The sequence below is a fragment of the Epinephelus fuscoguttatus genome, linkage group LG6 (assembly GCF_011397635.1).
Source record: "Epinephelus fuscoguttatus linkage group LG6, E.fuscoguttatus.final_Chr_v1".
Lineage (NCBI taxonomy): Eukaryota > Metazoa > Chordata > Actinopteri > Perciformes > Serranidae > Epinephelus > Epinephelus fuscoguttatus.
Genome location: NC_064757.1, coordinates 24,273,171 through 24,289,674, shown reverse-complemented (window position 1 = coordinate 24,289,674; position 16,504 = coordinate 24,273,171). Strand labels below are relative to the sequence as shown.

General features: G+C 41.1%; 1 protein-coding gene across 4 annotated transcripts in view; it reads left to right on the top strand.

The window, feature by feature from the left end:
• LOC125890558 (uncharacterized) overlaps window positions 1-16,504 on the top strand; it is a 53,984-nt gene that overhangs the window by 19,443 nt on the left and 18,037 nt on the right. For all 4 annotated transcript variants that reach the window (XM_049579253.1, XM_049579256.1, XM_049579255.1 and 1 more), the window contains exons 5-9: window positions 1,382-1,516; window positions 2,384-2,472; window positions 11,187-11,336; window positions 11,915-12,246; window positions 12,396-16,019. In XM_049579253.1, the coding sequence (XP_049435210.1) occupies window positions 1,382-1,516; window positions 2,384-2,472; window positions 11,187-11,336; window positions 11,915-12,246; window positions 12,396-16,019 (4,330 nt within the window). The remainder of the gene's footprint in view (window positions 1-1,381; window positions 1,517-2,383; window positions 2,473-11,186; window positions 11,337-11,914; window positions 12,247-12,395; window positions 16,020-16,504) is intronic.

Genomic DNA, 16,504 nt, shown 5'->3' with positions numbered 1-16,504 from the left:
AGATGCAGTCAAGACCATCCTAAGCGTGTTTCGAGACAAGAGCGGTAGTGTGTCTCAAATCACATTCTTCTGTTAGTACACTTCCATGTAGTATACTACGTGCACTATGTACTTATTGGCGTAGTGCGCAAATTTCAACAGGGTAATGTTGTCTCGAACCAAACACGGTCGTTGTGCACTTACTGGAAATGATGACCACAGATTAGCTAGTTAACAAACTAGCATTAGCATTCGTGTTATCTTTCGCGGTACCTAATCATTACGGACTGCTAAATTAACCCAATAAACATTACAACATTATAGTGGTGCTTAGTGCAAAAAACACATGTATTTGTACAATGCAGCGACGTTCATGGTTGCACAGTCCTCGACTGCCATTTCCAGTTTGAAAAATGGTCCCTCGCCTTCCGCTGCGTAGCCAAGATGGCGACCATTGAGGGCAAGACATGTCCATAGTTCCACACTCAACTTCTTTTAAGTGCACCATCCAGGCACTCATAGTGCACTGCTTTTTCCATACTTCTCAGTGTGAACGCACTTATGCACTCAAAATATAAAGAGTAAGTACAGAAGTACGCGATTTGAGACACAGCACAAGACTTTAAGGGATTGAGACCAAGTCAAGACCAAGACCAAAGGTCTCAGTTATAAACATTGAGTATGCACAAAACGAGGCCACATTCACATAAAACCACCAACAGAAAACAAGTAGATTCCTCTTCATTAACCTCTTTTATTGCCATATATACACTCCTTTTTTGCTCAGGCATTCTAGTGATATTTGAGACTAGTGAGACTGAGACAAGACTTACTAAAAATGCAGTAGAGTCCAAGACAAGACCAAGACCTTCAAAAGGTGTTCTTGACACCAAGAACGATTTAGAAAGTCTAATCTTAACCTGAATTTCCCTACATAGTCTCCCAAAAGCAACACAAATTTTGGTCACTAGTTTTCTGTGTTCCTCTCTTGTCCCTGACAGCAACATTGTGTTGAATTAAAAGTTTGGCAAAAGAGGAAAGTTTCAGTCAGCATCATTTATTGATTCCAGTTTAGGTTAAAAGGGCATTGAGCAAATTGCTTTTACTGACCAGTATTGGCAGTCAATGATTTGCATCCATAAGTCTATGGAACAGCTTACAGTGCAGATAAATATAAAGGCCACATTTCAGAGTTCAAAAGTCAACTAACTAAATAAAGTAGACTCAAAAAAATCTGGCTTAAGACCAAAACAGAGGGACATACATGTTGATGAGTTTCTGAAAGGCAGAAATTCATCAACAACCTGATCAAATATATCATCATCATTGGCCATGTTGTTTTTGAACCTAGATTGAACTTACATGAACTTACACCCATATGTGTTTCTGTGTGTGTCTGCAGAGGCATTGCTGCTGCAAAGTGAAGCCCTGTGGCTCAAACATGGCCGCCGGTCAGCACAACTGGAGGAGCTTATGAGGTCCTTGGAGCAATGGAGTGATGTCACTGCAGGTCAACATGATGAGGCGAAGCGACAAAGTACATATTTTTGCATCCCTCTTGGATTATATGGATTGTGTCTTTACCTATGACATAGAACCTTGGTGCTCCTTCATGCAGTTTAATAATGAAGATAATAACTGTATTGTTTTCTGTTGTCCTCATTATATTGTCATCTTATACAGGACACATAAAATTGTGGTATAAAGCAAATTGCAGACACTACAGCAACAGGTGAAGCATTAGCTATGATAGACTTTTTTATGTCACACATTGTCATATGAGAAGTACTGGTGTAACTAATGAAATAATAATGGTTCCATTCCTGTTAAGTGTCCTAATGGCCCTGAACTAGGAATTTCTAAGTTCTTCCTTAGTTAAACTATAAGCTCATTTCAAACTGGTGAGTTACTCAACTATTTTGCACCATTAAGATTTAAGATGTCATGGCTGGTAATGTGAAAATGAGTTGCCAGGAAGCATCTGCAGTAGTCTGATCAAAAACAAACAGGAAGTCTTTGTGGCATCACCATGGATGTATTGAAAGAACTGGATACTGGAGTCGGAGATGTTCAGCACCCAGAGGTTCCCACTCTACTCACAAACTTGACATAGGGACATTACACACATAGAACAAGGCTCTGGGAAATTTCTACAAATATAAAATCATTATATTATATATTAAAAAATATAATACAAAAAGTAATAATTTGCCTCTGCAGTTTGAGGTATTCTGTGCCTGTAGAGTCACATTTTGCTCACTGGAATGTTTTCCAAGTATCACTTCTGGAAAGAGTATTCATGCTTGTGGTTTTTTTGTGTGTGTCTGTTGTGGAAATGTTTTGTATTATTTTGTGTGTGTTTGATATAACTGTTAGTTTGTTTGTGTGTGCTGACTGGATGTAGACTTGGAGCAGCTGCTGACTCTGGAGCTGAAGGAATTTTCTGATGGAGAGATGACCATAGCACTCACTTCAATGACTACAGATAAGGAGGTACGTTTTATATTACAAAAGAAATAAAAAAGCCCAAAATGTCAAATTGCATTACTGTTCAATCAGTTGAAAATATAAACTAAATTACCAATGACATTCAGGGATTTTTTTTCTTTGAAAATATGATAATTTCTTTCTGAAACTTTAAATGTTGAAGGTCGTTCAATACTCTCCTTTAATTAAGGGTAAACTGAGCCCAGTGGTGCAAGGTGGAAAACCCAATAAAGATTAAAGGAATACTTTACCTGCAAAACAATATCAAAACAATCATTTACAAATTCTCACACAACTCAAGTCTCTCAAACACTAAAACCTTACCATTCAAAACACTTCTGTGTATAAGCAGGATGCCAGAGCTTGCCTAGGCACGCTACATGGCCATGCATGAAACTGTTTGTACTGATGTGTTTTTATATCAATATGTTTTAGCAAAAATGCATGTGTTTGGGAAGTACTGAGCATAGGACTGGAAAAATAAGAATTGGATTTCAGGTTACGGCGTAGAGACAGCGTTGTTTTGACACAGAAGTATAAATCCGGCATTATTCTTATTGGAAAACCTTAACCTTTCTAAATACAATACATTCATCAGCTCTCTTATCTGGTGTGCAGTCTGACTTCCACATAAGTAGAATAAGTTTCCTTGCCACAACCATACCATATTAAATAGCTATAGTTTCTTACTTGTCAGCCTAAGGTAACACACAATTGGCACCTAGGACAACAACTAGTGGGGTAGGTTCCCAGATCTTCTCAAAGGCGTTATTAGAAAAGTATATTTGAATGTTTCTCTAAGAGAACAATTTACAACATGTCCAAAGAGAATGTGTTAATGTCCCGTCTGCCTCTTTACAATTTACAGCTTTATTAGATAAATTTTAAATGTGTCCATTTTACCCCACAATTAAATAGAAACTCTTTAAAGTTTGTATTTTATACGATATTTCTAACCATTTGACGACAGTTAAACTATATAAATGTGGATCCTTAAAGCTTGTGTACTGCTGACATAGAAATATTGGCCAATTAATACACTTATTACTTACATTAATGGCCTCATTAGCCAGAGAGGTTCTTTTTAATATATCATGGTGATTATATCCGAATATAACGCGGTCCGCTTTCCTTGTTAGTTGTTTCCAGAGAAGCTCGTGATAACTTGCTCAGTCTTTTAAAAGATTTTAAAAAATGTGGACATTTTGGTTAAAAAATGTAGAAATGAATAAAACAATGTTTCTTTTTTTCAAAAGTTACTTTTAATGGCTTTGTTGTTTTGAATACATCACACCGGCACTGTGTCACTTTGGGAAGGTGTTGTTGTGCAAGTAGAGGAGCCCCTCTGATGTTGTGATGTTCTGAATTCGGATGAGATGCAGATGGAGGCCTAAGAGCCTCACACACAACCAGGTATCACCTGCCTCCCCACGGATATCCCAAAATCCAGTGCACACACACACACACACACACACACACACACACACACACAGACATGGAAACATACACACATTTTCACACGTGTTTGTGGAATGTTTGTGTTGACTTTTCTATTTTTCTATGTCTGTCGCTGTCTTGTTCTTCCTCCTCACATTTGCACGCACGCACACACACACACACACACACACACACACACACACACACACAGAGGGTGTTTAAGCCTCTAAGCCTACCCCTTGCTTTTCTCCCCGCTTTAACTTCTAATGTGTTCACCCCCCTCCCATCACCACCACTGCCCCCCCCCCAAAAAATCATTCATTATTTCTTTTATATCTCCTTTTCACTTCCAAAGCCCATTTTTCTCAGCAGCTGCCTAGTGTGCGGTATTAGGCTATGTGTAAAATAAATGATGTCTGTAGCCGTAGGGGTATGGCTCTGCCTCCCCCAGAAAACTACCTAACGTCCAAGGAACATTAAACACCCAGATCCTCGTTTAGCGAATAAATAACCATTCATTTGAATGGCTTTGTCTGTGTGTGCGCACCGGACTTTCTGTGCATATTTTACCAGCGCTGTGCCGACATGCTGTGTGTCAGGAGCGAGGGAGAGAGACAGAGACACAGAGAGACAGAGAGAGAGGGCCCATTAGAGACTTAATATAGAATAAATGGCCAGGGGCCTGTGTGTCGCCAGCGGACCCTCCAACTCCACAGCGTCATGGTGGGTTACTAATGACCTGAGATCGGGCTCCAAAATGAACTCCTTATATGCATGTCATTTGCAGTGTGTATATATTTATATATTATTTTTTAATTGTGTTTGAAAAGAGAGTAAAACGGTATGAGAGTGTCATTTATTGAGGGGGCTTAGGGAAGTTCTGCCTTAAATGATTCTTTCCAGAAAACTAAATAAATTAGATTCAATTAGTCTTTAATGGTTTATGTGTTATGTGTTTGTCAAAGTGTGTTTTTGTCTGGCTCTGTGTGTATGTGTGTGTGGTTGATGGCAGTTAAAGAGGACAGAGTTAGATTTTGGGGTTAAAAAAAAAAGCAAAAAAAAAGATGTGGCTGTGATTGCCTAGTTAGCAGAAGAAAAAGCTTCAGCGTGTGTTTGGTGTAATGATATGGACGCATTATATAGACTGACTAATGTATTTTTGTGTACTGTACAAACATACATTAGTCAGTCTGTGTGCTCCTTTATTATGGAAGAGAAAAGTGGAAATGAATGGAGTTTTTTTCTTTTAAAAACACAGCGCCTGCCTGGATGTTTCGGCGTGTCATTTGTATCTGCTTATCAATGTGCGCTACATTTAAAACCTTCAAGGGAAAATATTTCTATCAGATCCTCAAACAATATTTCCCATATTTGGCTACAATGGCCCAAAACACTGCCAAAAAAACTAGCATAAAAAACACTGGAAGCCCAGACCTTTAATTTTTACTCTAGCCTCACAAACAGTTTGGTGTATGTCACAGTCCTGTATGCAATCTATGAGCTTGAGTGGACATTTGGTGACTGAGTGAATAAATAACAAGAGCAGTACTCTACAAGTGACACTGTAAGTCCTTATGAGTTGTGGTGGGTATACGTCACATTGAAGCTTGTGTAGTCTTTATAAATTAGAACTCTAGGGGAGAATAAAGGTAAGGGTTTTAAAGTATTTCCAGGAAACTTAAATGTTAATTAAACATACTTGGTAAAATTCTAGTGATCATTTTTTATTTACACATATTTTTGTGTGGCAGTTTTTTATGTAATGACAGATGCATCATAACATTTTTATACTTGCTGGTTTTTTCCCCCGTATCTCACTGCCAAACAGACAAAGTATTCAGGCCACGCAGCGTGGTATTTACTTTTGCGTGGTCAAGCCAACTGGGACTTTTTTCTTTTTTTGGTAAAAGGCACCTACGTTGTCTAATAGGTTAGTAGCAGCACTGTGTCAGCGAGCACAAGAGACGCCACAGGAGCCAACAAGGGTCAAGATCTTTGCTCAGGGGCACTCTGTCATTGTGCAGCATCACCTGTAGATGTGAGAAACATGACAGCTAGTGGCTAAGTTGGCACAAGGCTAACAGAGATGTTGGAAGGTTTTTCTTGCTTGTGTGTAAGATTTTGTGTCACACTTAACACTCAAATTAACAAACCCACTAAAAACACATTATTCACAGATTCAGGCCAGCGAGTGTGTGTTTGTGTATCAGAGGTTTTCATGGCTCAGTAATTAGCGCTGGCAGATGAAACACTGGTCGGATAAAGAGTTGTCATGCTGTGGAGTTGATGAACTGTGGGAAGGACAGGAGCCCACAGCCACACACACAGTCATGAATATATGAATAATGTGTTTTTTGCTTGTGTTAATATGGACATCTAAGTATTACAATATGTTGTTGTGGTTTTTTTCCCACCAGAAAGTAAAACAAGTTTTTATTTTGGTATGAGCTCAAAATCTCACACGAACAGTGTTCCACCCAGATATCCGAATAATTATGTTGTTTAATATCTCGGTGTGGTAAACAGAATTAATCATCTCTTGTTCTGTGTGAGTGTGGTTATTGTATCTTCACGCTTGTATTTGTGGCTAAGTCTGAGTATCTGCTTATGGAATAATGCATCTGCGTAAGGTTTAACATAATTTTTGACATTGGTTACTATTTTTCTGTTTTTCACCGCTAAAATGTTTTATGATGTAGATTTGTTTGTTCTGTTCTTTCCGTGCATCTCTCCGTCTGAGGTACGCTTTAGGTTTCATTTTGTTGATTGTCTCTAATGTGTTGTTTGTTCACAGTCCTCCGGCCCTTCTGTTTGTTTATGCGGGGCCAGTTTTGCCCTACGCCACTTGCACAAATAATTATGCTTGCTAATGAAGGGGCCCGCAGCCACGGCACTCGGTAAATGCCTTTCTGATGAGAGGCACTAGGAGACAGCAGGTGCAGGGTGGGCCTCCCAGGGACTAAGATTGAAGACCAAGAAGTCAGGGTGCCCCGCCCCTCCATCCCTCTATCTTTCTACTCCTCTCTGACTTCCTGGTTGTTTCTTTAAACATAACATCTTATTTATATTAGTCTGATATTTACCATGCACACACTTTCTGAATCTGTCCAGTGTTGCTGTGTTGTAGCTCTGTATATGGGAATACATTCACACAAAGAGGCTGTGAAGATATTTTGCCATAAATTTGTTTGGCTGTAACACACATCATATGAATTCTTTCATATACATATTTAGACAAGTTTGGAAAACTGCTACACAAGACAGTCATCACACTGTAGCCTATCTTAAGTAACTTGTGCTGATGATTCTTCCTCATCATCTCCTCAGAAACTCTCATTCTTTCTCTTCCCCCCATTTTCATTCTCCCCCTGTGGCTTCCTTGGGCTTTGAGGGCAAACAAATAAACAAAACAAAACATTTATAGACTCAGTGCTTGCATCTTGGCCCCCAAATCCCTGCACTTAGAGCTGAGCGAATGGAGCATGCGGAGAAGGTCCATATGAGAAAGACAGACAGAAAGACATTTGGGCTTCTTTCTCTGCAAACTTTTACCCCCCTCCCCTTTTCCCTCTGTCTCTCCAAAAACTTCATAAGCAGTAATACTCTTGTGTACGCGTGTGTGTGTGTGCACAAGGGTGTATGACTGTCGGTTTGTGAGCACATGCGTGTGTTGGTTCGGCTGTGCATGTGTGTGTGGCAAGTGGTATGTGTTGCACATGTGTGCATGCGTTTGCATGTGTGTATTTGAGCAGGGTGGTGTCAGCTCGCTCCTTGCCACCCCATTTGCTGTAGCTGTACCGCTGTGATCACAGACAGATGTATAAATCAAACCTCGCTTGATGGATTCATCAGGGTGGCGAAATGATCGCCTGAGAAGAACTCGCAACTCTCTTAGCGTTCTGTGTTCTGACGGAAAGGGTATGCAAAGAGCCTAAATGGATGAACGCTTGATTAATTCTTTGCCGGAGATGTTGGCGACAGCAGGAAATGTGTTTTTGCTTTGACTGTGTTTGCACGGGAATTTGCGCGCGCGGGGCGTGAGTTATGAGGCCTGAGTTTTGTACCTAAGGCTATTGTGCATAATGATGGCAGGTTGGGAGAACTGCAAGCAGCCGCTAAAGACTTGCTACCTGTGGAGCAAAGACAACCAAAGAGAGAGGGAGGGTGTGTGTGTATGTGTGTGTCTGTGTGTGTGCAGATTGGGGCCTAGTGTGGGAGAAAGATGAAGCTGTAAAGTGTGTGAGAACCAGAGATTCAGAAGCAATGTGTGACAGGGAGACAGAGACACAGGTGAGGGACAATGAGATAAATGAAAATGTTCTGGGTAAAAGAAAGGATGCCATTTGAAAAATAAAACCGATATAACACATAAAGTTACATTATAGGGAGAATAATTCCCATTTGATGCACAAAGTCTGAGGTACCGAACAGGACCATTTACACCATCTGTCTCTGATAAAAGATCTCGTTCAGCAAATGTAATTTCACAAAGTATAAAGTTGGATCTTTCTGTCATTTAAAGTGCTGAGTGAAAAGTTTTATTACTCTGGGAGATGCTGCACACAGAGGGGTACAATATGTAGTCCATCACTTAAAGTTTATGCGGAAACTTGTGCTCAGAGGGATAGACTTCAATACTTTTCTTTCCACAATAGTTCTGCCACTGTTACAGACGTCAAGACCTCAGGACCAATCCCCCCAGCATACCTGAAGCCAGGTCAGATAGGCTATATTACACAATCACCTTCACAAGCACAAAAATAAATGTTTTTCCTTACATTGTTGGATTAAAAATTGTTTTAAGCCTTTGACATGCTACTAAAGGTTTTTAGTGGTTCAAGTATTATTTCCTTACAACTGTATCTTCCTGTTGTATTGCACATTTTTTTCCTATTATTTTAAAATTGCTTTCCTTTTCTTTGATTTTAGTTTTATTTGGAAACAGCAATTTCATATAGTGTACAAAATCTTTTCATTTTTTGTTAATATACATGAATATATGCATAAGCACAGTTAAAAAAAGAAGAACCACAATTACTGTGGGCCACAACTCAGTGCTCCATCTTCACCTCCAGGATCATTTTAATATTACGTCCTTTTTGTTTTAGTTGCTTTTTCAACTGTCTTTTAAACACTTCGGAAAAAGTTTGCTTTTGTTCCAAAGTTTTTCTTTTTGAATATAAATAATGATTCAGTTATGAAGCACAAATGATAACAGCCGTCACTTTTTTCATTTGCTCAAGGTCATCTGTAGTACTTTCATAATATTCAGAATATTTGCAGTTGCAGAATTGTTTCCAGTGGCTGTCTGTTTTAAATAAAAATGAAAGTGGGGCACCCTGGTAGCTCATCTGGTACAGTGTGCACCCTGTAGGCAGAGTCCTCAGCAGCAGCCCTTTGCTGCATGACACCCACTCTCTCTGCCCATCTATCTGTAATATCTAAAAAAAAAAAAGCCCCCAAAATAAACTTGAATAAATAATAATGAAAATGAAAGTTAATAAAAAGTAATTTCTGTGAAGATTTAAGGGAAACTATTTGTTGATGATATCTCAGCTCACCAAAAGCTCAACAAATGAGAAACAGGTTTCTGTGTCCGGATCCTAAGGTTATGAAGACAGTTAGCAAGTGGATTTTTATAGCTAACATGTTGGTAATTTATAAGAAAAGGCAATCTGTGAATCTGGGGGTGGCAGAAAGAGGGAGAAAGAGGAGGGGCAGGCAATATGAGTAGTAATTTACTCAGTTAAGAGCCAAATGGCAGACAGACTGTCGCCCTGCATGTTATCTCGGAGATTTGCACTCTGCTCGTTTTCTGACTATATTTCCCCGCCTGTGTGTGTGAGAATGTGTGTGTGCAGTTCTGTGTGCATATGCACGCAGTTGGGTGGTAGCTTTATAGTATCAGCATCATTTGAGCATTTCTTTGTTATTGTACTGTAAATCATGAAGACTTTATTGCTTTACCAGAGCTCATATGTGTACATACGGGTCCATGTTTGTTCATACACTGAGATTACAGTAGACGACTGCAGGCGGATTTATGTGTGTATCTGCATGTGTTAGGGTCACGCGTGCATTTACTTGTGTGTTTGTACTTATGTGAATGAATATGTGTGTTTTAACGAATCTTGGGAGGCTTCATTGCACTCATCAGGATATCAGAGTTGAGAAATGGCAGTGTCAGCGAAGTGACAGTTGTGTGTGTGTGTTAGGATTGATGGGCCTGTGTCTGACAGCAGCCATATTGTGAAGAAAGAGAAAGATGGAGGGATGGAGGGAGCAACAGAGGGAGGAGTACTGTAGCCCCCTCATCCTCACAGGTTAATATTGACACAGCCTGGGCAGATACAGCGCCTGCAGCGCTCATCAATCACTTTCAGTGGACCCATACACCATACAAATACACACACACACACACACACACACACACACACACAGGAATAAGCAGAGAGGAAGACCACATGCACTGTAAGACACAGCACACAGAAAAAAAATACAAACACACTTCAAAGTCAGCCAAAATCAGACAAGTCATGCAACAAAAATTGTCTTCAAGAATACCAGACACACACATTAATGTCAAACTTAGAAATTCTCTATTAGCTTTACTAAAATGAAAGTTCAACTTAAACAAGCACAACAACAAATTTGACAACTTCTCAAAACAAACAGTTGTACAGCAAATCTAGATTAATCAAGCAAATATGTTTTCAAAAGTATCACTCTGCACACTTCATGTGTAACCCTGCGTTGCAAATTATGATTGCCATAACATTGTTGTTAATCATTTCAGAAAGAAAGAAAAAGCAAGTTCCCTTGACAAGCAAAACAATTAATTAATGCAACTTTCCATCCATCAATCATTGTGCGTGTCACTGAATTACCATAATCTGTGCATGGTGGCTGTTTTAAGAGCAAACAGTTAATTTCCAAACAATAAATCACAAAGTGTCTCTCTACCCCTCTGTGCGGTTTGACAGCTTCGTCTCTCATTGCTACAGATGAAGGCTTACTTGAAACCACTTCAGTTTTACAAAAAAATCAAATCATATGCGCAATAAAAGGCAGGGATCTAACAAAGTTTCCCATACAGCCGTAACCAACATGTGTGATAATCATTTTGAGACTATTACGGTAAAATGTAATGATTGTTTTTTACATAATTAGTTCATTAATAATATATTTTTTAAAAGTTGCATCTGTCAAGTACTTCGAATTACACTTTAATGATCTTGATTCCTTCCCCCTTTTTCTTTTTTACTTTCTCTCTGCTTACCCAGGACTGGCATGATTATGTTGACGGGCTGAAATCATTCAGCCATCGCCACGGCTATGATGGGCTGGTGGTTCTCCTGTCCATCAATAATACAGTTCATCATCCCCGCCAGCAGATGGCTGTCTACTCAAACAACACCGATCTCCTAAACCAGGTAAATAAAATGTAAGGCCACCAACACAGCCACTTAGATGTCAAGAGTGAAACACGAGTGCCTCTTTGATAAACACTCTCAGCAAGAAAGCAAAAAAGCATACTTCCCAAAATGTCAAAGTGCTACTTTAAAGGTCCAGTGTGTAGGATTTAGGGGGATATTTTAGCAGAAATGGAATATAATAGTCGTGTTTTCTTTACCTTAAAACGTTCTGTTTAAAACTTACATAGGGAGTCTACCATTTTGCACCAACATGTTTCTACGGTAGCCCAGAATGAAAGAACGAAACATTGGCTCTAGATAGGGCCATTTATGTTTTCATGTTGGCCACTGTAGTTAGCAGCCCCTCAGAAATTAGCCAAACAGCAATGGAAAAACACTGACTTTTAATGTGAAAGTGCTTTTTTCAGTGTTTTTAACAGATTAAATCACCTTGTCACCTGGCACATGGGAGAAGTTTCAGCTGGTTACAATCTGCAATCCTCACTGTTAGATGCTATAAATCCAACACACTGGACCTTTAAAAAAGTAAAAATAGAAAAACAGAAAATATTACAGGACGATGGCTTTCATTTCAGATCTGCTGTGAGTTGGAAGAGTCTTCCAGCTGGTCTCTTTCTGGTGAATTGGAGGCCAAGGAGAGTCTCCAGGTCTACCATATTCCCATAAACACCTCCTTAACTACTGGTGCTCCTCCGCCACTAGTAGAAGAAATACAGGGCCTCCTCAAGGACTTTGTAGACCGACGCAGCTCTGTATTAGCCTGCCACCCCAGCAGCAGGACCTCCTCCACAGAGGGAGTGGCAGGCAGCGTGGAGTTCTCCCAGGGATCATCTGGTATCAATGACATGGATGGTTCTGACATAGAGAGAGCTGAGGGAGGCAACGGAGATGTGGTGCCAATAGCAAGGTAATTCAATGCATCCTTTTGATTTTGTTTCATCCAGTGTCACTGAAAGTCATCACAACATGAAATCTGAGCTTGAATATTATTTATTTATGGACTTTAGGCAAGAATGACACAATGCAGTGACAGTGTTATTTTATCTCTGTATGTAGAGTTATGGCAGATGGTGAAGAAGACACAGGAGGTGTAGGAGCTGGTGCTGGTGGGGAGCTTGTAAGCCCTGATAGTGGTATGACCACCATCCGCAGCAGTCGCTCCTCCAAGGAGAGTTCAGTGTTCCTCAGTGATGACAGTCCAGTCGGTGATGTTATGGCAGGTGGAGGGCCAGCAGCAGGGCCAGGAGGGCACTTTCTGAGAAACCCTTCTCCCCTGGGATTGTTATCCCTCTCCCCTCCTTGTCCACCGGAGAGGAGGAAGCACCACTCTGGCAGAAATAAGAGTGATAACTTTGACCTGTTTAGTTTTGACCCGCTGCATAGCAGTGACCACTCTATGCCAACAAGAGGGGAACTGGCAAATTCTGATGTAAGAGGAGATGAAGGAGAAAGAAGAGCAGGGAGCTCTAGCTTATCAGAGCTTGAAGAGCTGAGCTTGCTTGATTTTTCTGCTCCAAATTCATTGGGTGGGCTTGACAGTAGAAATTCTTCAATTGACCACCATGGTCAAATCCATGGGAATGACATGAGTGACACTGTGGTTCCTCCAACCCCAGTCAACAGCGTGGTAGGTAGCCGCCCACCCAGCAGTTGTGGGGTCAGGTTCTTCCCAGAAGATGTGGTTGAAAGGATCAATGGTCTGCAGCACAAGGACAGTGTGTCATCGTCATTGTCAGAGACCTGGGATGAACTTGGCTTTGACACACAAGGAGCATTGTCCTCAGGTGATATTACTGATAATAGGACCAAGGTATCTGAGAGCCCGCTGAATATTGTGGAGGAAGTTACAGGGAAAGAGTCAGTTGATGATACGACAGAACAAGAAAGTAAAGAAGAGATCTTAAAGTCAGAGAATGCCCACCAGAAGGGGAGGAGCCTTGAACCCCAGCTTAGTCTGATCACTGAGCAGACTGAGTCATATGACACCTGGAACCCAGATGTTGTACTTAAGGATCATTGGAACCCTGTTAGTTTGGATTATCTGCAATTGACGCCACCGGAGGAGGAAGTAACTGGAAAATGCAGGGCTGGTGTCATTGGAGTGAAAGAAAAAACATCCTCATTGTTGAAAAAGAAAGCAACCCTAAACACTTTAACACCAGACACATCTAAAGAAGAAGACGAAGTGGTACAAGGGAAAAAAGGAGACAAACAGATTGAGCCGCTAGACTTCTGGACATACACAGCTCAGAAGGGACTTCTCAAATCAGATAGTGGGACCACCACGTCTTATCCTGAATCACTAGATATGTGGAATATGACAATCCGAGATGACAGTCTATCACCCCTTACGACCCCTGACAACTTGTCTGGAAACTCAGGTTCTTTCTGTGGGGTGAATCCCACTGTTGAGGCTGGTGCATCTGTGGAAAGTCCAGGAGGATTCTCTGATGGTGGAATGGCGATGTGGAACACCACCATTCAGGAAGACAGCTCTTCCACAATAACAAGCCCCGAAGGACCTGAAAATGGAAAGAACCTTAGTCACATGGGATCATTGGATGCCGGTGATTCTCCCGAGACAAATGCAAGCAAACAGGTAGAAGGAGAAAAATCTGTAGAAGAGGAGGAAGGTCTAAATAAAGCATTTAGTCAGACACCTGAGGAAGTGGGGTGGAGAGGTTATGAGCACAATGTGAAAATAGTCATAGAGACGGCAGAAGGTAAAACACAGGATGAAGAAACAGGTGATGATGAGACCCAGAGTTTTCAGAGCTCTGTCTTTCAGAACTTGCCATCCGAACATTCAAAAGATGAGACTTCCTTCAACCAAGGCACTGACATGTGGGACCTACCTGTCCCTGGCATGGTCACTTCTACTTCAGAATATGACAATGTAGGAGCTGGTACTTGGAGCCTGACATCCTCCCCTGACACCTATGCTAGCCCTATTGTGGACATGATACAACTGGAGGAGCAGTCTAGCCCTTTTGTTGCTTTGACAAAACCTATTCAGGTAGATGAGCAGGCTGATCCTCCAGGAAGCACTGAATACAGAGCAGTAATTTCTGACAAAGAACAGCCCACCAACCAGGTCTTCTCATTTGAGGGAACTAGTGAGTTGGGTCACTTGATTGGTAGTGGGGTGAGTTCAGTTGAGAGTCAGTATGACAACAAAAGCAGAGAGGGATCAGAGGGGGCTGAATGGATAGAGCAACCCAGTGTTCATTCCCCATTTGTTCTGGTGGACTGCTCCACTGTCAGTCAGACCGCAGTCAGTCCAGGAGAAGCTGCTGAGACTCAGATCCAGGCTGACCAGTCACTATCCCCAAGCCTCGTTGAGTGGGACAGTCTTGTTTCCAAGAAGCATGGTCTCTCATTCACAATGGTCCAAAATGAAGATGGGCCTGCTGCTGAAAACCAAGGTGGTCCTGATAGTGAGACCATTGGAAATGTGGTGGGTAAAACAACAGAAACCATGTCTTTAAGCTCCAGCTCTGGGGGGGAAAGAGACACACTAAAGTATAGCCCTGACAGCCTTCACCCAGGTAGTCGCGATGAACTCAGGTCCAATTCTGACGGAGATTCTTCATCAGGTCTAGAAATGGATTACATCATTGTGTCGGGCACTGTAAAAGAAGCTGAGAGAGAGTGGCACGATAGGCCTAAAAGGGTCGACAGGCAATCAAAAGGTACAAGAAAGTCTATGGAGACATTTAGCATGCTTTCCTATGCTGCAACGGTACTGCAAACCCAGGCCCAAGCTGCAAAGAGGGAACACCAGGAGGAACAAAGAAGACCAAATCAAGAGATCAGAGGTACTGACAGTATACTTGGCAAAGTTACAGAGCAAAGTCAAGCTCATTACCAAGCAAGTCCTGATAATGCCACTGAGCATCACATGGTGCCAGAAATACTCAGTCCCAGTCAATCAGATTCCAGACCAACAGATTACAGTCAAACACAGGTAGAAGAAGGAAACTATGAGGATAAATCAAGCACTGTGGCCAGAAGTGTGTCTCCATCATTAAGATATCCATCAGATCACTTTCTGAAAACCAGAGAGGAAGTGTATGTCCATTCACAGATCTCAATGGAAGATTCAGATGAGGGTGGGCAGTCACCCTCTGCACCTCCACCGTGCCCTACTTCTTTGAGCGACTTTCAAGTTTGGGGAGGTCAGTTAGCGAGACAGGATGCACCTCAAACCACATCTGAACCACAATCACCTGTACTCACCAACAGTTCGGTCTCCCACACCAGCTCTTTAGTTGGCACCCCATTAAGTGAATCTGGTATTCCCACTGACAGAGGACTTGGATTACCATTTTCTGGAGATTTGATGGAAGAGGAGAATGATGAGGAGGAGCATGAGGAGGGGATCGATTTAGAGAGCACTAACCTGCCTAAATGGGCTTTGGAAGTGCAGCGTGGGAGGGAAGAAAGACAACAGGCAGGAACTTCTGATCTGCTGAGTTTCACTGAGGAGCTGATTGGAGGGTCTTCATTTCAACAAACAGATTCACAAACACTTGAGCCAAAGAGAGACACATTCCTACATAATACAATGGATTACTATAATGGACAGCCTCTAAGGACTGGTGATCATGATAGATGGTCAACTGAGCAACACATTGGAGACCATAAGTCTTCTCAAGAAAGTTATTCACCTGTTTTAAGGTAAGCAACGCACATCAAATAATATCCTTATGTCTTAAGCTCTGTGCCATCTACTTCTGTCACAATTACAGTTATTCAAAAGTCAGTACAGTTCAATAAAAATGAGATACATGCATAAAAATGATAATATTGAATGGTTGATTAACACAAACTGCAGAAAACACATATGTCATTTATATCTAGTGTATATCCAGCCATGCAGGTGGTTATGATTTGATTTTCCAGGGTTTTCAGTTATGCGTTTCTCAGATTTCTACTTTCATGCAAACACAGTATAAGAAAAGGTCATTTTGTTTGTGCTAACGGGCTACATGTAAAAAATGTAAAGTATTTTTTCAGCATTTCTGCTTTTGCTCATGGCAGATTTTTTATTTGCAGTGAACAAAGATGCCTGAGCACTCGCAACCAAATCACCATAATAAATGTTGGCACTGTATGTTTCTGCAAACCACAGGTATCATTTCTCCATTATTATGTAGTGGATA